Here is a 27,950-nt window from a genome sequence, read left to right as displayed (position 1 = left end):
TCTAAGGTGCCACGAGTACGCCTTTTCTTTTTGAGGTTTACAGGGGGATCTGCAGCCAGCTGCAAACATCTGCACAAGGTCTGCAATGGCTTGTGCACTGCGGGGAGTTACTAGCGTTGCTTTACTCACGCGCCACCCCCCCACCGAGCCGCCCTTCCCCCCGCCAGTCTCCCACCATCCCCAGCGGCGCCCGGCCAGGCGCTGCCGCGTCGGCCTCGGCCCAGCAGGGGGCGCGCCGGGCACGCGGAGCGGCCGGGCGGCGCACGGGAGCCGGGCGCTCGGGCCGCCATGGCTGCAGCCGGGAAGGCGGGGTCGCCGCCCTACTCGCACCCGGGGCACGGCGAGAGCGGCCTGGGCAGAGTCAGCTTCCTGGGGGCCCGGCTGCCCGCCGAGGTGGAGGCGATGGCCAGGGGCGTGCGGGGCCTGGGCCAGGCAACCTTCCGCCGCCTGCTGACAGGTACGGCCGGGCCCGGGCCCCCCTCCCCGCCCTCGGCCTTCCGCTTGGGCCGGGCTCCTGCTTTCCCCCCGCCCCCGTAGCACGTCTCTCCCCGCGGGGTCCTGCTCCCGCCCCAACGGGCAGGGGGGTCCTGCTGCCCCTAGTGGGTCCTGCGCGCCCGCCCCGCCGCAAAGGGCCGGGGCCTCCTGCCCCTCCCCGGGGGTCCCGCGCGCCCGCCCGCCCCCCCCCGCAAAGGGCCGGGGCCTCCTGCCCCTCCCCGGGGGTCCCGCGCGCGCGCCCGCCCCCCCCCGCAAAGGGCCGGGGCCTCCTGCCCCTCCCCGGGGGTCCCGCGCGCGCGCCCGCCCCCCCGCAAAGGGCCGGGGCCTCCTGCCCCTCCCCGGGGGTCCCGCGCGCGCGCCCGCCCCCCCGCAAAGGGCCGGGGCCTCCTGCCCCTCCCCGGGGGTCCCGCGCGCCCGCCCGCCCCCCCCCCCGCAAAGGGCCGGGGCCTCCTGCCCCTCCCCGGGGGTCCCGCGCGCCCGCCCCCCGCCGCAAAGGGCCGGGGCCTCCTGCCCCTCCCTGGGGGTCCCGCGCGCCCGCCCGCCCCCCCCCCGCAAAGGGCCGGGGCCTCCTGCCCCTCCCCGGGGGTCCCGCGCGCCCGCCCCCCCCCCGCAAAGGGCCGGGGCCTCCTGCCCCGCCCTCCCACTCCCCTTATGGATAGGAAGGTCCTGCTCATATCCTTTAATCAACTGACATTACTTCCATTTTGGACATTGAATTTTCTTGGGCACCAGAAGCCACATGCTTGGTCTCCTGGTCAAACCGGTTACTGGGAGTGTTGGGTCTGAATCACATAGAGCTTAGAGCTCCAAGAAGTGGATAAGTAGACACCTATTAGAGTAAGATGGTCTGTAGAGAGCCCTGCAAATCCGCAGATTATTTTTCGGATTGTGGATCGGATGCGGGTTCAAATTTTGTATCTGCGCAGAGCTGTAATGAGCTGGCTCTAGTTGGCATTAGGAATCTTCATTGTGCTCGTGTATTGGAGTGAGAATGGAGCAAGACCTCCTGACTGAAGCTAGATCTGCAGCTATATAATAATTGTAGGCAATGGAATTACAAATTGGCAGATTCACTGGATAGTCGAGTAAAATTGGAAGTAGATCCATATTTGTCCAGCCCACTGTTACCGAGAGATGACTGGAGACTAGATAACCACAGTAACACCAGGAAGATGTCCCTCTTCTCCCTAAATCCCATACTGGTTTAATGTCCGAGGTGAAGATTTCATGGTGATTTCATTGTGCATTTCCCACTTCCTACTGTAGGGGGAGCATACAGTCTCTCAAAAATGCTATTGTAACTAGAACATGTGAACAATCTTCCATTGACTCCCAAACTGTTAGTTAATTTTCACTTACTGCCAAAGGAAACAGACTTTTCCAGAATGAGCCGAGCTAGCACAGGTCTCCCTCTACCCATCTTTTCCTCTTGCTGACATGCTGGTGTATGGTGAGCGTACATGTACTACAAACTATTATTCCATTGAAGGATTGGCAGCCTTGGAAGGCATGGTGAATTTGTTTATATATCATTCTATATTATAGCTAATGTCAAAATGATATGCAATGTCATATAACCCCTGAGTTGAAGGTGTAGAAATCTCACAAACCAGAGTCTCAGGGTTATCCTGCCAAAGGTATGACAAGCTCCCCTGAATGCAAGTCTGATAGCATAAACTAATGGCATGTTAGCTCTGACTCAGTGGATGTGTGATGAAATGTTTCATGTTGAAAACAATGTTTGCACTTGTACATCACACTCCATTCATTGATCTCAATCATCATTTAGTTTACCTAACTCACAAGGGTTTTTAAGACTCAGTGTTATCCCATTTTGACATATGGCGAAACTAAGGTGCAGAGAAGTCATCTGAGTCACTTCTAGAGCCTGGATGACAACCTAGGTCTCCTATGCTCTATCCATTGGACATGCTGCCTGACACTAGTCAATCTTAAAGTATCAACTGGAAATGTTACTATAATGTGGTTACCAGCATTCCAATCAATCCAGTAAAGCTATGTAGTTCTTTACAATGTGATGGATTAAACAATAGGCATTCTAGAGTAGTGTAATACAGTGGCTCTCAACCAGAGGTCTGGGGCCTCCTGAGGGGCCACAAGCAGGTTTCAGAGGGTCTGCCAAGCAGGACCGGCATTAGACTTGTTGGGGCACAGGGCAGAAAGCAGAAGCCCCACCACATGAGGCTGAAGCCTGGTGCCTCGAACCCTGCCATCCGGGGCTGAAGCTGAAGTCTGAGCAACTTAGTTTCATGAGGCCTCGAGTGGTGTGGGGCCCTGGGCAATTGGCCTGCTTGCTACCCGCTAATGCTGTCTCCGGCTTTTATATGCAGAAAAACTTTTGTGACGCAGGTAGGCGATGGAGATTTTATAGCATGTTGGAGGGGGACTCGGAAAGAAAAAGGTTGAAAACCCCTGGTGTAATATACAAATAGATCAAATGGATTTGAAGAGAAATACTCAGAGGATTCAGTAATAAGAGAAGGAGCTTTTCACTTCTTGGATCGTTTGTTGGCATGTGGCTGCTTGGTAGCCTATTTGATTATTGGTACCAGTCCAACTTCTAGGTCATGTCCAAATGAGCAAAACAGGTTGTTTTAAAACATACTAGCTAATATTTTGTAACTGACGTGATTTTAAACAAGATGTTGCATTTACTGTAGATTGGGTTAATTGTGTTTAAAAATGTATTAGCTTGACCTCGCCACCTGCCCCCTCCCATTCTCCTGCCTCTGCTGGAGTTGTTCACAACCAGCTAACGTGTTTTAAAACACAACCTGCTTTTCTAGTCTGGACGTGCACTTACTGGACAGGCGTTAACAGAAAAAACATCCTCACCCCTGGTACTAATTGACACTCTTTTAGGCCGTTTCAGTGAAGAAGGAATCCTTCTCCTTCTCCTTTAAAGACAATTCCTCAGCTTTAGGGTTGAGTCATTTTCCAACATTATGGGAAATGTTGTACTGGCACGGCCCATATTGCATCTGTTCTGTGGATAAATACAGAGGATATCAGTCTACTGTTCTGATTATTTAGAATCTTTCACTGCATTTAAAGACATTTAAAAATGTACAAAAGGAAGTAAAATTGTCCAAAAATAGAAGCTGGTAGTCAGTGGAATCTATTTAATACCACAAGGAAGTTTGGCAGTTCAGTTAAAACTTTTTTTATTTGTTAACCTTAATGTTAAGCTGCTGTCCCAGCCTGGCCACTTTTAACTTTTCATGTTTTATTCCAGGAGGTAAATCTGGAGGATAATAAATTTCCACTTTAAAGGCCTGATCCTGCAAACCCATCCATGCAGGCAGACATTTATCTTTCCCAGTGGGGCTTCATGTGCTTATGAGGTCTGCCCACACAGATCTGATTGCAGAAGCAAAATTTTTATACAAGCCAAATTCATTTTTATAAGTCTTTGTGTATATGGAATGTGGAAAAATAAGTATATATTGAAGGTCTTAGGGAGTCCAACTAAAGGTGTCTCTTTATTATGTTGGCTGACTTTTGGTGCTGGTACTGCACCATTAGCAACAGTACAAACTGCTCCAGAATGTGCATTGGTATTGACCCAGAGAGGCCAGCTGAAAAGAGTTAGTTTCACTTTACCTCCATGACCATTCAATATTTAACCTCTCCGCTGAGCTTGCAACCAGGGTGTCATTTGCGACTCTCTGCGGGATCTAAAGCTGATGAGAAGCAAGTGAGTTCTCCCAGTCCTGCTCCAATTAAACAAGTGTCAGAGCTACAGGTCATCCTAAAGTAGGTGAACCACCAGACTTGTGACGTGAATGACTTTCAGTCACTACACACCCACATCAGATTTAAACTGGTGACCTAATTACTCCTGAGGACATTCTATGCCAAAAAAAAATTCTGCGTACAATATTTTAAAATTCTGCAAATGTTATTTGTCAAATAAATGTGGAGACTCCAGCATGGCATTGGGGAGCACAGGCTACTACCTGCACAGAGGTGGGAGAGCTCTCCATAGCTTCTCTCTTCCCCCCCTCCTCCCCCTCTCTCCTCTCCCCCCCCCAACATGGACGCAGCAATGAGGCTGCACCAATCCCTGACAGCGCAAGGACCGGGCCTGCCCCAGAAACAGCCCAGGGCCCTGTCCTTCCCTGCCAGGTGCACCGGGTATGGGCAGACAGGCTCAGCAAGGCAGGATCCAAGTGTGGAAGAGCTTAGCGTTGGGGGATCCAGGTGTGGATTGAGAGAGTTCTATGTGGGGCAGTCGGTGTGTGGGCGACTTAATGGGGAATCCTGGTGCAGGGGGGATCTGGATGCACAGGGGCTTGTTGGGGGGGTTATGGGTGCAATGGTAATGGGATTCTGCAGGGGGGGTCCAGGTGAAGGTGGTTGAGGCTCAGTGAGAGGGAGGGGGTTGATGTGGGGGGGATAGAGCTCCATAGGGAAGTCGGGGGGGATTAGTGGGGGTCCAGATGCTGGGAGAGTGTGGCTCAGTGGGTGGGGATCCAGATGCATCTGGTTGGGGCCAGTGGAGTGGGGATCTGAGTGCAGGTGGCTCATCAGGGTGGTCCAGGTGCAGGAGGAGTGGGGCTTGGCAGAGGGATTCTGGATATGGGGGGTGAGGCTCAGCGGGAGGGTCTGGGTATGAGGGAGTCTGGATGCACAGAATTGGGCAGATGGAGGAACAGCTCCCCGTATGGTGATCCCTCCCCCTGTTGCTGAAGAGTGATGGGGGAAAGTTTGCAGAGCTTCCTGCAGCCTGGGGAGAAATTTTGGGGTGGGTCTGACCTGGCCCTGGATGCCATGCAGGGGAAGAGGATGTCCCATCCTATTCAGCTCACCCAGGACTAGCAACTGAGCCCAGCGCAGGGTAGGTGCCACCAGCTGGGTCTTCCCCAGTCCTGCCCTCTGCCCCACAGTGATTTACCTCTCTGCCAACTGTCCTGGGCACCCAAAACATACTGCTGGGGAGGGTCACATGACTGTTCTTGTGGCTTCCCTTTGCTTCCTTGTCAGAAAGTCATTTTTCTGCGGGGAACATAAATTCTGTGCATGCGCTGTGGTGCAGATTTCCCCCAGGAGTACATAATGATGAAAGCATTTGTATCCCATTTCCAGTTCCCTGAGCAAATCAAACTCATCCACTGCTGCTGACAGTTCCACTTTAAACTGTACCTCTTATTCCATCAAATCAAGCTTTGTGCGCAAAATGTTGCACAACAGACCTGGTGAACAATCAATTCTGTTTACAAAGACATGGAGTGGTATATTCATACTGGGGAAAACATCAGCCTCCTCATACACACAAATATTTCCATAATTTTTCTTGGATGTCCCCATACACATCACACTTTCCCCATTTTAAAGGAGCATCCTGTTGGTTTCTTTGTTGCAGTCGTTGTTAGTGCATTGGAAGGAAAAGATTGCAAAGAATCTGTGAAGGCGATTGCAGAAAGCGTTGATCTGTCAGAAGAGCAGCTTATTTCCCTCATCTCTGGCATGTATTCTCTTCTCAGAGAGGCCCTGCGGCTTCCCATATCGACTTTCAAACAAGAAGTAAGTACTAGGAGTGCATAGTGCCTTGATAAATTAAGGTTTTGTCACTTGCAAATTATTGCATAAACTTCTCCAAACGGAGGTGTGTAGCTCAACTCAGAAAGGTCATGTGAAACTGGTAGAAGGATCTCTGCTGGGAATGCATTTGTTGTTACTCATCGTTTATCTTGGTCTGTTTTTAAAAGACCCGAAGTACAGATTTACAAGATACTTTTGCAGACGTTTATGGAAAACCGTAGTTTATGGAAAAGATTTACTTGCATCTATTTTCTACTTCAGCAGCTTGCATTCTTGTTGTGCTTGTCTGTTTTATTTGTCTTCATTTTGTAGCAGTTTCTCTTTTTTAGATAATTTGTAATTTCTTTTGACATCAACTTTTTTCCCCACACTACCCATATATATTTGCTTCGAAAAAACCCTGTGAAATTGTGCTGCACCCCTGTTTTTCCTTGCCTTATATGTGTACCTTAGAGGAAGGATAATTGTATGGCTAGGATACGGCACTGAGTGTCTGAAGACCTGAGTTCTGTTCCTGGTTCTGCTATACACGTTCTTTGTGAATTTGGACAAGTCACTTAATCTCTCTGCCTCAATCCCTTCCCCTCCCCCTGTTGTTCTTTATGATTTTGTTGTTTTGTTTCCCTTACCTTTTGCATTATTTTAACTTATGTTTTTTCTTTTTGTCTAATTTTATTTTCTCTTTTAAATGTCTGCTTTTAGCTTCCTGGCATCTTGTGTCAAAACGTTCTTTTTCTCTATCAGAGGGTGGTGTTGGGAGGGATCTCCCATCAATCATACTGTTATAGTGATGACATTTCTTTAGCGGTCAGAATTTATCTTTTGCAGCTTCTGTTTTGTTCTAATAGTTTAAACAAGCACCCCTAGAGTGTTTTCAGGAGACCACAACATGATTCCAAAGGAAGAACATATATATTTAATAAAGATATAATGACGGAGGTTCTTCTTAAAACTAATGGGTGGAGTTTTCAAATGTGTCTGAGAGTACATCTACAAAGTACACGCCTTACAGCAGTGAGTAGAGTACATACACTGCACATCCCCTATCTACTCCATAAATAGTGCTTAGGCAAGTAGAGTAAAGACATGCCTGAACCCTGTGGGTAAGTACTCTACACAGGTCTCTACATGCCCAAGCAGTGCCTCTGCTGTCTACATTGCTATTTTTAGGAGTTCTGCTGCCAGAGTCTTTCCCTACTGCCTCCCGCTCTCAAAGTCTTTCCCTGAGGCAGGTAGCTATACATCGCACTGTGGACACAACTTGCCTTTCACTGAGGCAGGTCGCTACGCATGCCCTACATGCTGCTGCCAGTGGTGGGCAGTATAGATAAACTAAGCGATTTAGGAGCACAAGTCCTATTGAATGTTGACTTCTGCTCCTAAGTCACTTAGGCACTTCTGGAAATCCTATCCAGCATCTGTTTTGGTGTCTGAGGACTATTAGCACAAAATAAAATTTTGGGAGGGGGGGCGCTAACAAGCAAGTAACCACTATTTTAGTTCTTGTAAATGTATATCTTTTTCTTAAAGAACTAGTTTTCAAGTCTATGGTATGTAAATTGCACATTCCTTGTTTTTGTAGGTTTTTAAGGAAGATCTCCAGGAGCTTAGGTATGCCCATTTATTTCACCTAAATTGCTCACTGTAACTGTTTTTGTACAGCTGCTTCCCTGAAGGGGAACAGGCTGCTATAATCAACTTTTTAAATGTTATTGCTCTTCATGGGAGAGAGAGGCTCTGTCTCATTACCAATTCCTCAAGCCAGTCTCCTCTAGGTCACCAGTTGAAAACCAGCCTAGGTCAGTATAATCCAAAAGTTGACACTGTCTAGTGACAGCTTTTGTGAAATGAGTTGGTGTTCTCAGTCTAGTTCCCCATGAACAAATAACCCCATCACAAAAGCACCACCATGATTGGCAGTCATGCTTGAGACTCCAAGGATTGAACATGAAGGTAAAACCAGCCACAACCCTAACTAGCGTTTCTCCAGATCATGGCTGAGACACACACACAGTGTGGTACAAAGGAACTTGTGTTGTTGCTGCCTGGGTTGTACCTGCTCTGTAGATAGAGGATTTGAGGCTCCAGGGCTGTCAGACCGAAGCTTTCACCAAACACTACCTTTTTTAAAAAAAAATTATAGCTCTTCAAAGTTAGGTTTGTTTTAAAATGTCAGAGTATAGATCAGTATAGCATCACACCCATGGATCTGCTGAGAGAATTCTATAAGGGATTGACTTTATCCTTCAAATGCAAGATAACAAAGAGCTGAGCCTGCCACTTCATTCTTGCCTCACCCCTTCTATCTGTTGCCACTTCTCCCAAAAGAGCTTGATTATCACTTTGCTTATTACCATTATATCAACTGAGCTGTGTGAGGTGAGTGTAACATAACCTGGTCCCATTCAGATGTAATTTGCATGTACTACTTTGATAATGAGGCCATGTGAAGCCAGGACAAATAATCAGGCGTTGTATAAGATAGGATTTGGCATTGAACTCATGCAGTAAATTTCACACATTGGGGAGATGGCACAATTTAGTCCTTAATGTAGGTTATACAAATGTGACATGCGCACACACACCTGCCGTGCAATATTTTGTTGTTGTTAGTATGTTTGCTAAGACAATGACAACATTTCAGAAGTTGAGGAACTGGCCTACTTTTTGCTTTGAAAGGACAATGATACAACGCTCGAGAAATCCTACTGCATTGTTCAGCTGTTTTGCTGGCTAATTAGCATAACCAATCACAATGTTTGTTACAAAGACTTAGTAAAATCCATTTCAGTCTATCCAGAGATAATATCTTGGTATAGAAGTTCAGGCACTATAAGCTAGTCTTCACTGTATAGTAGTGATATTCATGGTTTGTTGCTGAACACGGAAATGGGGAGAAAAAAGAGAGAATGCAACCTGTACCCTGCATTATTTGTTTTAATATTTTGTGCTTCTGTGTAGTGTCTTTTGTGCCAGGATCTCAAATTATTTTAAAAACATTCTCTCTCCTAGCTCCTCGGCATTCTGGTGTCGGCGTCTTTCATTCCACCAAAACTACTTTCCTCAAGGTTGTTGGCAATCACATCTAGTCTCTTGCAGTTATCGCGTCATTCCATCCAAGCTTCCTGCCTAACCCCCGTCCCTCTGTGTACTCTGTCCCCATTTCATCTTTCTGTCACCTTCCATGCTACCCCTACTGCTTGGGACAGTCTCCCTCTTCATCTAGGTCAATGTATTGTCCTGCCTCCTTTGCATTTTTCTAAGAAGCCCTTTCAACACTAACCCATTTTTTTTTTAAATAAATCTGCAAAACTTGGATATTTGACTTTCCAGTCCTTGAACATCTGGTGTACTGCGTCTGAACTTGGTTGCATGTCTGCCCTAGAATGAAGCAGGAGCCTTGTCTTCTCTGTGTTATACATTAAGAAGTGCATTAATGTGCTCAAGAAATAATACCTCCATGCCACCTGTGAGTAGGTAAATATTATCCCTGTTATACTGCAGAAATAGAGGTTGAGAAATGAAACTTTCCAAAGCACAAGTCAGTGTTAGAGTTGGAAATAGAATCCAGGAGTCCTGACATCCACTCTTGCCACTTGACCACAGTGCCATTGCCTCACACTTGTATGGGGTTTTTTCCCTCCCACTAATAGATTAATCATGTTGTTACCAACACTTTTCCCCAGAGGAAGGTCTTCATTACTCAACCTAAGTGACTCTTGTTACAGGATTGGCCTGGATTACTAACAGAAGAAAGGTTTCAGAGTAGCAGCTGTGTTAGTCTGTATTCGCAAAAAGAAAAGGAGTACTTGTGGCACCTTAGAAACTAACAAATTTATTTGAGCATAAGCTTTCAATGTGTATGGTAACACCCATTGTTTCATGTTTTCTGTGTATATAAATCTCCCCATTGTATTTTCCACTGAAGGCATCCGATGAAGTGAGCTGTAGCTCACGAAAGCTTATGCTCAAATAAATTTGTTAGTCTCTAAGGTGACACAAGTACTCCTTTTCTTTTAACAGAAGAAAGTATACGAGTGTGACAATATACATGCCTCATTGCTGCTGTTAATGTGGTTGGCGTAGCCATAAAAGTTCACTTGCCTGTACGTTCATGCTGCTCTCAGACCTAGAAGTTTACACTGGTAGTCTTCTCTGGCACCCTTGGGAGATTCTGATAAGCTAGTTAAGTTAAGGGGACGTGTCTTCTAACATTTTCATCTCTGAATGATTTTTTTTCTTTAAATCATTGTCTCTGCTCACCTTGAGGCTAGATTTTTAAATGAACAAATCGTGTTTTTCTGGTCACAAGGGCATACAGAGAGATTTTGAAATATAGGTGTGTTGGCTCTTTTCACAACTTCAATGATTCTCATGGGAAATGACATAGATATTGTTGCACAGCATATCTGAGCTGGAGACAAAGCGCACACACTCTGCCCCAGGGATGTATTTATTAACCAAAGAAATATCTCCATGTGCATCAACTGGCGTGGGTCGTTGGGCCAAGATTTCTCATCAGCACCAGGACCACATGCATGAAGAATACATGTGGCTGAGCAACAATTTTTATATTGATTAGCTGCCAGAATTTGGCCAGAGCAACAGCAAGTTGTCTGTCATTTCTCCTCCAGAAGTTATGGGCTTGAGTCATATTCTTGCTTACATCTTCCCCATAGTCTTTACCATTCCCTTCAATGAGACTGAAAACTGTTTTGGCTGGAATCAGACAGGCAAAGGTCCTGTAACTCTCAGCAGCTTGACAACTGTTTTTATGGTCTTTAGTTCCTTACCCCTGATTTTAACCTCAATAGATCTAGTGGAAAGGAGGCAGGGAGGGCAAGCCCACTTAGGATTGATTACATCACTGTGGATTGTCTCTCTAGTTGTCATCCAGTATCACAACACGCAGGTATCTCCAGGCATGTACTTTCATCAGCAGAGAGAATAGCAACCTCTCAAATTCACCTTTCATTTAGCAATACAGCAGCTGCTGAGCCAGTGGGAATGAGTCTGTGACCACTGCCAGGAATATTTTTCTGTGCACGCTTAGTAGTTTTGTAGCTCAGGCCAGCACATGGTCCAGTAACATTGGATAAGGGTGTCCTCACAGCCTGCTCCTGGTCCCACAGATCCCTCCTTGAAACATTCTTTTCAACAAATCCTTTGCAAAATGATCACCGCTGGATACTTGCACCATCTCTAGCTCAGCACTGTTTGTCTGATCTCTTCCTCCCATGACTGGACTAAAATGTAAGCTGCTTGAGCCAGGGACAATGTCTGTACATTGTTGGTTTCCTGAAAGCATAAGTTGAATTGCAAAAATAATGCAATTGCAAAGGTAGCATTAGTACTTCTTATGTGTTTGAGTAATCCACACCGGGACAATAAACGCAGTGCACTGATATGTACCATTAGGTCCCCTTCGCTCAGCCCTTACAGAGGAGGAGCCAGGAAGAGTTGTTTGCGATATGGAATCTTGTTCCTTGCTGTGGTGTTTCAGGTAAAACACTTGCCCAGACAGTGTTTGTATTGTAGGACCATTGCCTTTCATGGAGAAGGAGATACACACTGCCGGAAAAGCACTCCTCTGTGCCTCTTGCCCACTTCCCTCTCTGTGCCTTCTTCCATGTGTTTCCATATGCCGGGAATACCCTCCCCACTAGTGTAAATCATACTTCCCCTTCAAGAAGCTATTTAAAATCCACCTTTACCATTAAGCATTCAAGATCTAATGGCCACACACCACTCCGTATAAATTCTTACCTTGTTCCTGTTTGTTCCTATCCCACCTATAACTAATAAGCCATTCAGGCCAGGGACCTTTCCTTTTCTGGTCTTTGATTGCTGTGTGCATTAAGGCATTATGTGAATGATTAATAATATTGCACATTCCATGTAATGTGTGGCTTTTTTAATAAGTGCTCTGAGCTATTCCAGAGAATTCCACATCTCTCTGAGGTGCCATTCTTTGCAAATCTTTTCCTTCTCTTTCCCTTGAACTTCAAGATGGAAGTAAAATCAAAAAGTGTTGGTTGGGATTTTCCAAAGCACCCAGCATTGGCCTAATTCTGCTCCCATTAAAGTCACTGGTAAAACTCCAGTTGACTTCACTGAGAGCAGTTAGGCCAGTGCTGAGCACCTTTGAAATTCACACTTGATGATCTAACCATTTGCTTTAGCAAATAAAGGCTATCCAAGGAAGGAGGGAAAGGTGAAATGGAGTTCCTAAGACCCCTTGCTCTAAAAGGTAGTGGAATCCTGTGATCCTCTCAATTTGACTGAACTTCAGTGATTGCTTAAAATCTGATGGCAGTTCTAACTGAGGAAAAAATGTAAAATGTTGATAAAACTATTTGTTTTGAGTTATATAGTGGTTTACATAACTTGGAGAGAGAGAAGGGTGTGTATCTGTGGTTACTTCACACTTATATATTTGTCTTATATTGTTGACCTTTTCTTTAAGGATACCAGAAGAGTTCATCATGGACTTTGCCAGTGTGGTCTTTGGTAACAGGTTAGTAATTTTATAAAACAATTTATATGCTCTCATCAGAAGTCTAAAGCAGTGGTTTTCAACCTTTTTTCATTTGTGGACCCCTACAAAATTTCAAGTGGAGGTGCTGACTCCTTTGGAAATCTTAGATGTGATTGAAAACCACTGTTCTATGGTAACGACAACCTTTTGCTGGCCCCTTAGACATAGTCTGCAGACCCACAAGGGTCCATGGACCACAGGTTGAAAACCACTGGTCAAAAGGATCGTGGGTGATAACCTGGTCCCAATGAAGTAGGATCCCGGATTTCACTCTACAGGTTTGATTCTGTGTAAAGTGACTGTCCAAGAGTATACCTCTGAGCAGCAAGCAGCTTCTCTGGCCAAATTTAAACCCTTTCTCAAGGCACACTGCTGTTACAGGGACTTTCATTGATGACCCACCACTAATAATAATCCCAACATATAAATTGTTTTTTCCCCAAATCCCTGACCTTCCCCATGAAGATTCAGTCTATGTAGTTTGTCTTTTGCTCAATATGATTTGCATTGTAAGCACTGTGAATCAGGGGTCATATTTACTTTTATGCACTGTTCCTCCATGATGAATACATTCATGTGTATGGACAATTAAAATAATGGTTGAGGTTTTTAAAACAGTGCAGGGAATTTAGCCACAGTTCTTGCACTGTTTGGACAGAGGACATGTAGCTGAATCTCTTGAACTGCCTTGAAAATCTCAACTAGTATATCTGCAACTGAGGGCAAGTGGTGAAATCCCAGATTGTGTCAGGTATTCCTGGGGATTTCTGCACCCAAAAATTAAAATTTCTGCACCCAGTATTTAAAAATTCTGCATATTTTGTCGAAATACAATATAATCACACGAGTTTCAGTTCTTTTGGTAATTTATTTCAAAATACCCATCAGCAAGTACGTCTGTAACAATACAGACAACAACAAAAATTCAGGAAATGTTCTTTGGCAAATAGATTCTCTACTAGGCATATTAATACAGAACTTGTATTTTGGTGACAGTTTTATGTTCTGTTTCAATTAAATTAAATATTGCATTTAAACAAAGTCATTATACAAAAATAGGTTATACATGTAATGACCCGGCCTAAGAGGGCGCTAGCATCCTAAAGGACTGTTTTGTGTCTGTCTGTCATGTCTTGTCAAATTTCAAGCTTCTATGTGTATTATAATGTTTTTGGGTCACACCACTGTAGTGGGAGGGGGGTTGGTGAGTTTTGTTTAAGATAGATGGTTAGCATGGGGAAGAGACACCCAGCGAAAAGTGTGTGTGTGTGTGAGGGAGAGTGTGTGGAGGGAGAGGGGGTGTTTGTGTGGCTTGGGTCATGCACATGGTTTGCCAGCTAACACCCCTTTGTCTCCGGATGTGGTATGCATGCCGCCATGCCAGGTGCGGGCAGGAGTGCTGGGGCATTCAGTGATAGATGGGAGCAGAGGGGGATGTGTTAAGGCTCACGTGCACACACAGACATTATGTGTATTTGAAACACGCAAAACTGGAAAAAGGAAGCATTTCGGTGGAAATAACAAATTTTGCATAAAAATATAAAATTCTGCAGGGAACATTAATTCTGCGCAAATTCTGCATTGTGCAGTGTCACAGAATTCCAGGAGTAGTAGTCAGGTGCAGTGGAGACCAGCAGTTCCTTTGGGAGACTCGGAATGATTTTGGGTTTGTCCTTCAGTTTCCCTGTGTGTAAGATGGGAATACTTTCCCCAACAGATGGAAATGCTATGTAAGAGTTGGATATTATGTATGTATGGACAAAATTCAGTCAAGCATGTAGGGACAAAATTAGTAAGGCCAAGGCACAAAATAAGATTAAACTAGCTAGAAATACAAAGCGTAACAAGAAAACGTTCTACAAATACATTAGAATCAAAAGAAAGACCAAGGACAGGGTAGGCCTGTTACTTAATGAGGGGGTAAGAGGAAATGTGGAAATCACATTCTAAAGTTCCAAGTTCTAAATGCCCTTGTTGTTTGTTTCCACCAAAAGATTAGTAGCGATTGGACATCTAACGTAGAGAATTCCCGTGAAAATGAGGGAAAATCTGAGGCTAAAGTAGGGAAAGAACAAGTTAAAAATTACTTAAACAAGTTAGATGTCTTCCAAGTTGGCATGGCCTGATGAAATACATTCTAATACTCAAGGAGCTGAATGAGGAGGTATCTGAGCCATTAGCCATTATCTTTGAAAACTCATGGAAGACGGGAGAGATTCCAGAGGACTGGAATGGGGCAAATATAGTGCCCATCTATAAAAAGGGGGGAAAGGACAACTCCAGGGAATTACAGACTAGTCAGTTTAACTTCAGTACCTGGTAAGATAATGGAGCAAATAATCAAGCAACCGTTCCCAGAGAGTAGTTATCAGTAGTTCACAGTCAAGCTGGAAGGGCTTATTGAGTGGAATCCCTCTGGGATGTGTCCTTGGATCCAGTTCTGTTCAATATCTTCTTCAACGATTTAAATAATGGCATAGGGAGTATACTTATAAAGTTTGCAGATGATACCAAGCTGAGAGGGGTGGCAAGTGCTTTGGAGGATTGGATTAAAATTCGAAACAGTCTGTAGTAAGTGGGATGAAATTCAATAAGGACAAATGCAAAGTATTCACTTAGGAAGGAACAATCAAATTCCACACATACAGAATGGGAAATGACTGTCCAGGAAGAAGTACTGCAGAAAGGAACGTGGGGGTTATTGTCAGTCACAAGCTACATATGAATCAACAGTGTAATACTATTGCAAAAAAAGCAAACAATACTGGGATGTATTAGCAGGAGTGTTGTAAGCAAGACACAAGAAGCAATTTTTCCATTTTACTCTGTGCTAATAAGGCCTCAGCCAGAATACTGTGTCCCGTTCTGGGCGCCACATTTCAGGAAAGATATGGACAAATTGGAGAAAGTCCAGAGGAGAACAACAAAAATAATTAAAGGTCTACAAAACATGACCTATGAGGAAAGATTGAAAAAATTGGGTTTGTTTGGTTTGGAAAAGAGAAAACTGAGATGGGGACATGACAACACTCTTCAAGTACATAAAAGGATGTCACCAGGAGGAGGGTGAAAAAATGTTCTCCTTAACCTCTGAGGATAGGACAAGAAGCAATGGGCTTAAATTGCAGCAAGGGAGGTTTAGGTTGGACATTAGCAAAGGCTTCCTGTTAGGGTGGTTAAGCACTGGAACAAATTGTCTCGGAAGGTTGTGGAATCCCTTCACTGGAGATTTTTAAGAACAGGTTAGACCAGTGGGGGCCAGGCAGGCAGGGAGCCAGGACCCAGACCCGGACCCTGCCACGTGCAGGGACAGGCAGCCGGGACCTGGACCCCCACATGCAGGGACAGATGGCCAGAACCTGGATATTTTTTAGCACACGGCTGTGTACTAATTGGGCCGTGGGTTGACAACCACTGGGTTAGACAAACATCTATCAGGAATGGTCTAGTTATTACTTAGTCCTGCCTTGAGTGCTGGGGTCTGGATTAGATGACCTATTGAGGTCCCTTCCAGTCCTATACTTCTGTGATTATTCATTGTCATTAAGCTTTCTATAACTTGCATTGTACAGAGCATATTCATTAGCATGCTTCATTAACAGTCTAACCACGTGTGCCATATGCTGTGCTGTAATGGTTAGAGACTTTCCTAGATCAAGTTCAGTCATCCAGCCGTATTGACTTGAGAATTCAATCCAGGTGATTTGATGACACTCTAGAAGGGTTAATAGATGGTGCTGCACTAGTCAGAATTCATTTACTGATCGCTTACTGGATTAGTGTGCTATACCAAATCAAGGAGGATTAGAGCAGCCTGTTTTTCTTCCCCTCTAGGGGGTCCTTTCTCCCAGACGGATCCTCCACCCTTATTTAATCTCTCCGCATATAAACGGCTTGATCTTGCATGTGCTGAGTGCTCCTCACTGAGAGTTGAGGGCACTCAGCCCTGTCAGAATCAAGCCCAGCGTTGTTATAGATATAATTATTTTCTCCTTGTTCTTAGTAGTTTTGTTTTACCCCAAGCAAATGGATGAATGATGCTACAGAAGTTCAAGCTATTATTAATTTTCCTTGTTCAGGCTCTTTGCTCAAAGTACAGACTTCTTGGGAGCAGGTATACATTTTACTCCTTTCTTCCTTTCTGTAATCTTCTTTCTGAATTACACCATGATAGATGTAAGAATGCAGAGTTCATAGGCGCCAAGTGAAATGTTGGCGATGGAGAGAGACGTTTGAATGGAGGGTGGAATTTGCATGAATTATCTATTTTCATCCAGACCACTATTGTGTTAGAGAATTTAACTTTTTTAATTTCAGAAGTTAACTCCAGCTGTGATTATCCAGTGTAATCTGGCTTCATGTTTGAGAACCAGAACACAGGGACCTGTAGGACCATGTATCATTTCCATGTGAATCTGCTGTATGAGCTAACACCTAATCCTATATTTTCTTAATGAATTATAAATGTATGTACGGTCGTTCTAAGTACATGACCACTGGAGTGAGAAGTATTCGATGTTTTGATTCAGAACTCATATGAATTACATATCCCAGAGGAATCCATTTCAGAGAAACATTTGACCTCCTATTTTTATGGTTTCCCAGGCATTCTGGCCTGTCCGCGTAATTTTGCATCTTAAAAGACAGTTCCAAAACTCTGCAAAATTAAAAATTGTATTTCTCTTTATATCTCCACAGCTTCAGACACGTCAAGCTGTGTAGATAAAGGGAGAAGAGCAGCATGTCTGATAGACACCATCAGATAAACTGCAAGAAATTAAAGCTGTTTTTTGAAAGGGATTACTATAGATTCTCCAACTTTTAATACCTACAATAAACTTAGAACAATTTAATTTTAATCCAGATTACTGTATTGTCAGATCATTGCTCAGAGTGGGTCCCATGGTCCTGTCTGTCTCACTGATTCGTGTGCTCTTGTTACACAATAGTATTTTCATACATTCCTTTTAGGCAAATGGTGCTATGTCTGGAATTAATTTGTCATTAATTTTGACATTGGTAGTTCATTCCAGATGCTCTCCTGCGGCAATGCATTTTGCTTAGGGTACTCTGACACACTAATTTAGGTCCCCATAAATATCATTATGTCCCAAGAGTAATGTGGTGCATCCCAGTATTCCTTCACTCACACTGTTCCCAGACAGTTCTGTGTGAAGCGTTGCATGCTGATAGTACATGGGGTCACTGATGGACGCACTTTACCAAAAAAAATATTATTTAATTAAAATGCTTTTGAAGACAAGAGTCTCAGCAGGCGCCGTGAAAACTCTGTGAAGTCAAAGGTGTCTTATGTTTTGTAGTGTAAATAAACTCTTCTTTTCCTATCACCAACGTCCCATTTCTTTTCACTTTGGCTGCTGTGTTTCTACCATCTTTGCTGTGTTCTCATGCATTGATTTTCCATTTCCAGCTGCATTTGTATACTGGGTGGAGAGGGTTAAGAAGGTGTTGACTGAAAATGAAACTATCCTGTAAAGAGAAGTTTATAGCTATCAGTCCAGCACCAAACTAAAGGTCTAAATTTTGTTCACAGAGTTTTTGTGACTTCTAAGTGAGAGTCTAAGGCTAAGTCTCGTCACACTTGTTTGCGCTATGGACCTTTTACACCAACCACCCCAACCTAGAAAATGGAAAAATATTTCATTCCACCTCTCCCCCCAAGAGCCTACTGCCTAATTGAAGTGTCTTCCACTGACTGACATTAGCATGTACAAAGGCAGGAAATTGCAGCGTGGATATTTTTGAGGAGATCTTCCTGCAAACAATGCCCTGTAGCAGTTTGCCATTGAGGAAAAGGCGTGCTTACAATGTTTAATCCTGTCAGGATTCTGCTAATGCCCATTTCTAGGCTGACTCCTCGTAGTCGCACCCAGCTGTGTTGACCTATTTCTTATCCATGGGCTGACTATGGGCAAGAGCCAGATCTGTTTCCTCTGCTCATGTTTTTGTCCACACTACCAGGGATGCCTCTCAGTTGTGAAAATAACCTGTGATTTTTTTTTGTTTGTTTGTGCCTTTGCTCTACATGAGAACATCATACTACCTTAGGCTGTCAATGTTACACACCTTTGTCTAACTGCTAATTTCTCTGGACAAATTATAAGCAGACACCAAGCAAACCGTATGCCTGGATCTGAGTAGAGATAGCCATTAGACTATCAAGCAAATGTATCCTTGTTTGTGAAAAGAGGACTCTCTTCTGAAATAAAGTATGTAATTAGATTATGTGAAGCATCATCCAGCCCTTGGTTGGGGTAGCTTTGAAATGTACCATAAATAACTTACCCTGGCACAAGAAGCTTAGCCCCCCCCCCAAAAAAGGGGGTGAATAACACAAAGTTCAGACTATTTCCCCAGCAGACCTCTGAAGACAGTTTTGTGAGTACATCTAAAAATGGACGCTTGTTGTGTCTTTGTATCAGATCTGGCTTGTTTACTTACCCTGTATTTAAGATGCTATTAAAATTTTAAAGACTGCCAGGCATCTGAAGTTTAATCACCGTCATCTGCATTTTCTCATTGAAATGCACTTAAACCCAGCATATATGACTCTTGCTACAAAATATGATGTGTAAGAAGCCAAAACTTTCATTTATTAGACTAGACAAAATCATAAAAGCCATGCCGGGACTTGCTGTGACTGAGCATTACATAAGGAACTCTGATCCAATCCACTTTACATACTCTAACAAGGACCCAGAGATGACATTTTATTGCATGCTTCAGACTGCTCCCTGATGTTAACATCAGGTGTGTTCTGCTGCAGCAGTGCTTTATGTGTTTGCTATGGGGAGGGCAGTTGGGGAGGAGGGTGTTGGCACATCTTAATTTCTGTGTTTAAACCCTCTTTTTCCTTTCTTATTTGCTAGTGCTGGCCTCGCATGGAGATAAAGATATATTGTCAGAGGGACCCTAGTTATTAATAGTGCATCCCTGACATATATTATATATTACTTTGATTCCAATTTCAACACTCAGGTCTCTACCATAACCCTTTTTCAGATCATTACTGTGACCTCCATTTACTGAAATTATCCACAGTAGTTCAATAAATTATCTGTTGAAAAGTGCAGCAAAAGGCGAGAAGCGTGTATGGAGTCTGAGCACAAGATGCAGCACCTTTACAAAACCTTAATTTGTTCAGACTGCTCTGAATGATGCTAGCCACAGAGGGGAAATGTGTTCGTACTGAGAGATATTTTTTCCCTTTAGATTTTTGCCTTGCACTTGTGCTTCATAATTTCCCTTCTCTGGTTTATCTTCCAGGCGTCCTCTTGTTGAAGCCACAACTATGAAACAAGGAAATAAGCTGCCAAGTGTTAATGACGTTAAGTGGAGAGTGGATGTGGCTATATCCACAAGGTAAGGAATAAAAGCCTGCGGGACCAGTGAAAGGGTTTTCCAACTCTAAACTTTAATTGCAGTGCCACTTCTCAATGCTAAAATATATCTCACTGTGAGATTTGCATGCAGCGTTAAACGGTACGGTATGGAGATAACCTTGAGTAACACACAAATCAGATTATATACAGGGCTACTGTTACATAAAATCAGTCTGTTGGAAATGCTTGCATCATTTGTTAAGACAGTTCATGCATTTTTATGCCTTCTCTTGTTTAGATTTCTAAAACATGCATGCTAGAAGCTCCTCTCCCAAGCTCTGTGACACCCTTCCAATATTTTAAAATGCACAATAATAAATTTAATTAGTGCCCTGCCAGTGGCCATAATTGTAAATCAATCCAGTCCCACTATGTAATTACACCATATAACAGCTAACCACATCCCGTCCCCTTCCCAAACACCCAAACAAAGGAAGATGAGCTTTGTAGCCTGTGGAGAAGGTGGATAAAGCTGGACTCTGGCAGGCCAAGCATGGAAATAAAAGGAAACTTCCCTTTTCTTTTGTATCAGAGGAGTTCCATTTCTAGTGCCTCCCCTGACTGCAACTATGTTTGTATGGTCCAAGGGGATAGGCAGTCCCTTGGGTAACCTGGGCCTTAAAACCCAAGACTGCCACCTTGACTTTCATCTGAAAGCCCACAGGCAACCTGTGCAGCTCTTGGAGCAGCAGTGCTATGAGCTCCAGCATATACTATTAGTAAGCAGGCCATTACCTTTGGAACTAGCTGCAGTTTCTAAGTGATGTCAGGGTGTAGCCCTGAGTAGCGTTACAACAGTCTTTATCTCAAAGTGACAAAGGCATGGGTCAGTCCACATCTGAAACCAAAGAAAACACTCCCCTTACCAAGCAGATGGGAAAAAATGCTCTTGGACACAGCTACTACCTGCATTTCCAACAATAGTCTAAACTGCACCCCTGACTTACAGATCATAGCCCCACACACATTACAGCTGAGATAACTCCAGCCAGTTCACTTGGCTGCTTCCCCCAACTTCCTAACATTCTCTGTCTCACCTGGACTGAGCCTCGATCAGCCAACCATCCTTCGAACCCCAGTTTCCTTTAGATGTCTGGTTATCCTTTCAGATCCATTGGTGGGATCAACTGTAATTGAGAAGAGTGGAGCTGAATATCATCTGCACGCTATAGACACAGCAGCTCTTGTCTCCTTACTAAGCCTCCTTGCAGCCTAATTTACACATTGACTAAGAGAGACAACAGAGCAGAACCTTTGCAGTACCCTACATGAGAGAGCTCTTGGGTGGATAAACAATCATCCATAATTTCCCCTTGGGACCACTCTTCTGAATAGGAGTGAATCCATTTCAGAATATTTCTGTCTACTCCTGCTAGGGACCTCACAGCCTTGTGAACAGCCATTTATGATCAGCCAGGCCAAAGGCACATCTTACACTAGCCATGTAGATACGTTGTCTTTGGGCAGAGCCAGGAAGAGAGAGTGACCAGTACTGCTCATGCAGTTTTTGTCCCTCAGACCTGGTCTGAACCGATATTGACCAGGTTGAAGGTAATATGGAGTGCAGACACTGGTGTAGCTGCTTGGCCATCTTTCCCAAAAGAGGAAATCTTCTAGGTAATCTTTCCCAAAAGAGGCAGATGCAATGTGTGTCAGTAGCGGAGATTGTTGGGCTCAAGATAATTTCTTTAGTAGTGGCCCCACCAGTGCATCCCTGAGAAGCTGTCTCCCTACCTTCAGTCAAAGAGACGCTGGCATAACACCAACAGTGGCCATGGTGTCTCACTGATGTCCTTTACCAACCAAGAGGCCCATGGGTCTGGTGCACTGTGGCAACCCAAAATAGGCAATATTGGCCAAAACTCGGCCAAAGAAGACAAAGCATTTGTCTGCTTGAGACATTACCCTGCACCCACAGATGCAGCAAACTATTGGAAGCCAAGCAACTTTCAACTACTAGCTGTGCAGCCAACTCAGAGCAAGGAGGATGTTGGGCACTCACCATTGACTGAACTGAATTATACAAAGCAGATAGAGTAGTTACAACTAAAGAGTGCCCTGAGGTGTGTTCTAAAGCAGTGGGTCGCAACCAGGAGTCCAGGGGGCTGCAAGCAGGTCTCGGGGTCCCCAAGCAGGGCCAGCATTAGACTCGCTGGGACCTAGGGCAGAAAGCCAAAGCCCCACCGCATGGGGCTGAAGCCTGGGGCCCTGAGCCCTGCCATGTGGGGCTGTAGCCAAAGCCTGAGCAACTTAGCTTCATGGGGGGGCCCTGTTGCATGGGGAACCAAGCAGTTGCCCTGCTTGCCACCCCCTAACACCAGCCCTGGCTTTTATGTGCAGAGAGACAGTTGTGGCACAGGTGGGCCATGGAGTTTTATAGCATGTTGGGGGGACTTCAGAAAGAAAAAGATTGAGACCCCCTGTCCTAAAGAGTTCCACTCAGGTGCCACTACACTGCAAATTCTTTCTCTAAGATAGAGCAAAGCATGCAGATAAATAACCTTAGCCTCAGTGGCTCGAGGGCCCCGTAATAGCCTCACCATTCCTTCCAAACAACTCAGGAACAGTATGTCTTCCACTTTCTGTATTCTTCCCTTTTATTTTTCTTTCCAGTCACCCTGCCACTCCCCGCCTCCTCAGGAATTCTTGTTTGTCATCTGGCCATCGCCTCTGATTAAGAGATGAGGAAGCAGAGTGATCCCAGGCTTCCAGCTCTGATGCTTGTCAGTACCTGACCTGGCTTTGGCAACATCCGCTGATGCAGGCAGCACAGGGATGACTCATTTCCCACTCCTCTGGTCACCAAATAGACTCTGGGGTAAAATAGCAAGCCACAAACTTAACACAGTCTCCAGGAGAGCTTGATTCCCCAGCTGGGGCTGCAGTTTAGAGCAGAAGAGGAATGGAAGGGTTTAGGGAACTTAGTGTTTAGTGCTGCTTGACATAAGATATATATAGGAAGATGGTCTGTGTTCTTTTTTGCTAACAGTATTTGGGCGATTTTCATCCCTATTGTATCTCTGTAGAAATCAGTGGAATTAAACCAGGGTTGACTTTGGCTTATTATCTGTAATGATTACAAGTTTGAATACATTTCCTTTTAAATATAAAAGCTCCTTTTTTAGTCTGCTACCTCAGTATGAAAGTGAATTTGATAGGGTTCTGTTAATTTGTGTTCCTCTGAATTTCATACCCAGCCAAATGTGAATGCTTGATTGAAAAGTTTGGAAATGATTCATGTGAGCTATATGGCACCTCTCTGACACCGGAAAGGGTTAACTTATAATGCTATATTATAGAGTTGCAAATGTGTACTATTTTAATACTAATCATGTAAATAATTTCAGTTCATTGGCCCGTGCATTGCAACCGTCCATTTTAATGCTGCTGAAGCTTTCGGATGGGACAGCTCATCGCTTTGAAGTAAGTCTGGTTATCTGAATAGATGAAGAGAGAGATCCACTTTACGTTCCTTTTAGAAAGTTAAATTGCTATTAAAAAAGTTAAAGCCTTCATGGACAATTCATTTTTTTTCTTTAGTATATTCTGATTTCTGTGCAGCCATACACAGTATATTACAAAACTCCAGCCAAAATGATTTCTTATCTTCTTCTTGGGCATGTTTTGTTGAAACTTTAGTTTCCAAAGAAATAGTAATCACTCCAAAGTAGTATTGCATAATTTCTGATGATTAACACTTTATAGTTTTATTATTGACTTTAATCTTAAGATAAGACAATGTTTTTTGATGGCTGGGAAGTTACTGAAGCAATTTATGAAATGCAAGATGCCCCATTAAGCCTGTTACTTTTGCCACAGAAGATAGATATCAGGTATCTTTACTCATTTTCTCTTTAATACAAACTTCTAGAAAGAGAGCAGAAAACTTTGGTGCCTTTTTTACTTCCAATTAAGCAAGGGCATTCTTTTTGACATTGTACATGCCTTCCCAGAAAATGGCATGAACTTGTCTGTACTTTTAACCTTTTAACTGGTTCTCACACATTTTATTGTATTTTGTCAATCAACATAAACATCCTGTTAAGTGACTGGGATCATAAAACTTTGTTTAACCTTCTTATTCACCTCCAGAAGAAGGGGGAGGGAGGGCTAGGAGTACAGCCAGCGTGCTGTTTTTAATGTTATCTGAATGTGCATTTTGCACAAAGTCATGCGGCCACATTTTTTTCAAAACTGCCTTAATAGTACACCATTGTAATGTAATTGCATTATTACACCTGAGGCATTATCTGCCATAACTACTTTCCAATTTACAGAGCATGAATAGACTCAGAGGTTTTTTTAACTCTAATACTTATCCAAACAGTCTGAAAGTTCAAAAAGTTCTGGCTGTGACTGAACTGTAAAATGTAAATTATTTAAAAAAAAAAAAACACTTGTTTTTAAATATATTTGATCTTAAATCACCATCTTGCTTCTAAAAATAAAAACGTTGCCTCATTTGAGCTGACTGGAGACCAGTGTCAGTTTCAGTTTGTGGGTTTTTCCAACTTTTTCTGTGCTGCTGTATAGTTACAGAAGAGAGTCTAGTGCAGGGGTGGGCAAACTATGGCCCACGGGCTGGATCTGGCCTACCAGCCATTTTAATCCAGCCCTTGAGCTCCTGCTGCAGAGCAGGGTCTGGGGCTTTCCCCGCACCGGCGCTCCAGCCGGGGAGCAGGGTTGGGGGCCGCACCATGTGGCTCCCGGAAGCAGTGGCATGGCCCCACTCTGACTCCTACGCATAGGGGCAGCCAGGGGGCTGCTCAGGGGCATGCTGCCCCTACCCCGAACACCGCCCCTGCAACTCCCATTGGCCCACACCCCCAGCCGGAGCCTGCACCCCTTCCCACACCCCTGATCCCCCTCCCACCCTCCGAACCCCCGCACTCCAGCCCAGAGCACCCTCCCACACCCCAAACTCCTCATTCCCAGCCTGCACCCCCAGCCAGATCCCACACCCCACTCCCCAGCCCGGAGCCCTCTCCCGCACCCTGAACTCCTTGTTTCTGGCCCCACCCTGGAGCCCACACCCCCAACCAGAGCCCTCGCCCCCTCCTGCACCCCAACCCCAATTTTATGAGCATTCATGGCCCGCCATACAATTTCTATTAACAGATGTGGCCCATAGGCCAAAAAGTTTGCCCACCCCTGGTCTAGTGGGCACTTAAAAACCAGCGCAGCTAGGAACCACCAAAGCTTCCTTGCCTTGAAGAGTCACAAAGGCATTTTATAATCTGCAGAAGTGCAACAAACTCCGTGCCTGCATCTGTATTAGATATAGTGCAAAGTGCTATAAATCATGATTGGTTGATCTTGTGTAGCCTCCTTGGCCTCCCCATCTTTGCCCTCTTCCCAGTCCTTCAGAAGACCCACTTTGCAGTAGTTCTCCCTGTGGAGCCACTCCTCCCTATTTCCTGTCAGAATGTCACAACTCTCCCAGTTCCTGGAGACTGAGCTCTCCTATCACCTGCCAGCCATTGGATGGATGCTCAAGAGGTGAACTCTGATCCCCCATGTGTTATCTAACCTCCCGCTCACACGTTCTTTCAAATTATACTGTCGTGTGCAAAATGCTGATGCCAGCTTTACACGGCACCTGTTGTACTTCGTGCTTTGGCAATTGGATCTTATCATAATTTTAGTTTTTCCTTTTGATCAGCCGGTGTTTTCTGGAAGCTTGCTCTCCTGTTAGTCATTGCTAACCGTGCATTCCTTGATGTTATCTATTCCTCAGCTTTGCCAAAAACATCCTAACTGGACACACAACTTCCACTTTCTGCAGCAAAATTCCCATTATTTGCCTGAAAAAAAAGTAATTCACTTGGTATTTTTCCTCTTCTGTGACAATGTTAAAATTATCTGATGCTGCTTTTAACAGGGGAGCTGTGAGAATCTACAGCAATCACCTATGCACCCCAAATAGACTTCTTAGACTTCTTTCCCTTCCCTCTCCTGCCTTACCTTATTCCTTTCCTGTATCCTTTCTTTTTAAGCCCTTTTTTTTTTTTTTTGCTCTTGCTGTGTGGCCTCCTCAGGGAAATCAGATGCTTTAGCTTCTTCAGTGGAAATACCTAATTGGGAATAGTTGCATTCACCCCTGTATTCCCAGGCTGATTCCCTGCACAGAAGAAATGTAATGATTTTTTTTTTAACAGTCACGCTGTTGATTTAGCCAACACACGTTCAGCTCTTAAGTGTAAAGCAGACTGAAGTTACAAAAGGATCTCACCAAATTAGGTGACTGGGCAAGAAAATGTCAGATGAAATTCAATGTTGATAAATGCAAAGTAATACACATTGGAAAACGTAATGCCAACTGTACCTACAAATGATGGGGTCTAAATTAGCTTGTTACCCCTCAAGAGAGAAGCCATGGAATCATTGTGGGCAGTTCTCTGAAAAGATCTGCTCAGTGTGCAGCAGCAGTCAAAAAAGTGAACAGACTGTTAGGAACCATTAGGAAAGGGATAGATAATACACCAGAAAATATCATATTGCCACTACATAAATCCATGGTGTGCCCACAAGTTGAACACTGTGTGCAGTTCTGGTTGCCCCATCTCAAAAAAGATGCACTAGAATTGGAAAAGGTGCAGAGAAGGGCAACAAAATGATGAGGGGGATGGAACAGCTTCCATGTGAGGAGATTAAAAAGACCAGGACTTTTCAGCTTGGAAAAGAGACAACTAAGGGGGGTTGACAGAGGTCTATAAAATCATGACGGGTGCGGAGAAAGTGAATAGGGAAGTGATATTTACCCCTTCCCATGACACATGAACCAGGCATCACCCAATGAAATTAATAGGCAGCAGATTTAAAACAAACATAAGGAAGTATTTCTTCACACAACATACAAACTGAAACCTGTTGCCAAGGGATGTTGTGAAGGCCAAAAGTGTAACTGGATTCAAAAAAGTATTAGATAAGTTCATGGAGGTTAGGTCCATCAGTGGTTACTAGCCAAGATGGTCAGGGATGCAACCCCATGCCTTTGGTGTCCCTAAACCTCTGACTGCTACAAGCTGGGGATGGATCACTTGATAAATTGCCTTGTTCTGTTCAGTCCCTCTGAAGCATCTGGCACTGGCCACTTGGAAGACAGATACTGAGCTAGATAGACCACTAGTCTGACTCTCTGTGGTCATTCTTATGTTATTACCTAGCATTTTGTAATAGGTAAAAAGGTAATCTTTTGCTTAAAATCTATAAAAGCCTGTCTGAACCTATATGGGCCTGATGTTCTAGAATGTTTTCTGTCTGCATGGATATATTAGCCAGATGAGTCACAATTCTAACGAATCTTATGTTTCAGGTGCCAGTTGTAAAGTTTCAAGAATTAAGGTACAACGTTGCCCTGATATTGAAGGAAATGAATGATCTGGAGAAAAGAAGCATTCTGAAAATCCAGGACTGAAACAGCAAATTAATAAAAGCACTTGGAAAACCTGAAAGAGAATTGTGAAATGCAAAATAAAGATCCAGCACCATTTTGCATGTATCAGTATTATAACATAACATTTCTAACATCTGCTGTAAATATTTTTCAATTAAAGCCTCTGCTGTTTTCTCAAACTTATTTTCTCCTAAGAAATATATTTATGAACATGGTATAATCCACTGTTTGTGAGCGCTTCTGTATGATTCATCAAAACATTTTTAAAATAACTGTCCTAATAGATGTAAGAACCATTGCTTCATGATGATTCATCTCTAATTATTTTAGAAAGCTTGCTACCGAAAGCCCCTTCACTATGTGACATAAAAAAACTTTGCAATGCTTGAAATTAAAAAAAACTCTCTGTAAACAGCACGACAAATATAGGAAATTGAGCAAGTTTCATACAAGTCAAATTGCTGTCTGTGTTCTCAAAATATGTTCATTCTCCACACGTGAGTGAGGTGCAGTGACGGTTTAAAAAGAAAAAGGTAATTTAAAGAAAATTGGG

At 44.0% G+C, this 27,950-nt stretch overlaps 1 protein-coding gene across 1 annotated transcript; it reads left to right on the top strand.

The window, feature by feature from the left end:
- Window positions 1-233: 233 nt before the first annotated feature.
- On the top strand, window positions 234-27,576 carry COMMD5 (COMM domain containing 5). The gene is made up of 7 exons (XM_038416808.2): window positions 234-457; window positions 5,882-6,042; window positions 7,643-7,671; window positions 12,527-12,577; window positions 19,886-19,981; window positions 23,349-23,424; window positions 27,317-27,576. The coding sequence occupies exons 1-7, from the start codon at window positions 289-291 to the stop codon at window positions 27,416-27,418; spliced, it is 684 nt and encodes a 227-aa protein (XP_038272736.1). The 5' UTR covers window positions 234-288; the 3' UTR covers window positions 27,419-27,576.
- The last annotated feature ends 374 nt before the right edge of the window (window positions 27,577-27,950 follow it).

The sequence above is a fragment of the Dermochelys coriacea genome, chromosome 9 (genome assembly GCF_009764565.3).
Source record: "Dermochelys coriacea isolate rDerCor1 chromosome 9, rDerCor1.pri.v4, whole genome shotgun sequence".
In the NCBI taxonomy this organism is placed as follows: Eukaryota; Metazoa; Chordata; order Testudines; family Dermochelyidae; genus Dermochelys; species Dermochelys coriacea.
Note: the sequence above shows the minus strand (reverse complement) of the source record. Positions and strands in the feature narration are given on the sequence as shown.

Bases quoted from the DNA above. Each gene is read 5' to 3' on its own strand.
- COMMD5 (XM_038416808.2), top strand. From the start codon at position 289: ATGGCTGCAGCCGGGAAGGCGGGGTCGCCGCCCTACTCGCACCCGGGG. The intron at 12,578-19,885 runs GTTAGTAATTTT...TTTATCTTCCAG, and splicing joins AGTGTGGTCTTTGGTAACAG to GCGTCCTCTTGTTGAAGCCA. The intron at 23,425-27,316 runs GTAAGTCTGGTT...CTTATGTTTCAG, and splicing joins GGACAGCTCATCGCTTTGAA to GTGCCAGTTGTAAAGTTTCA.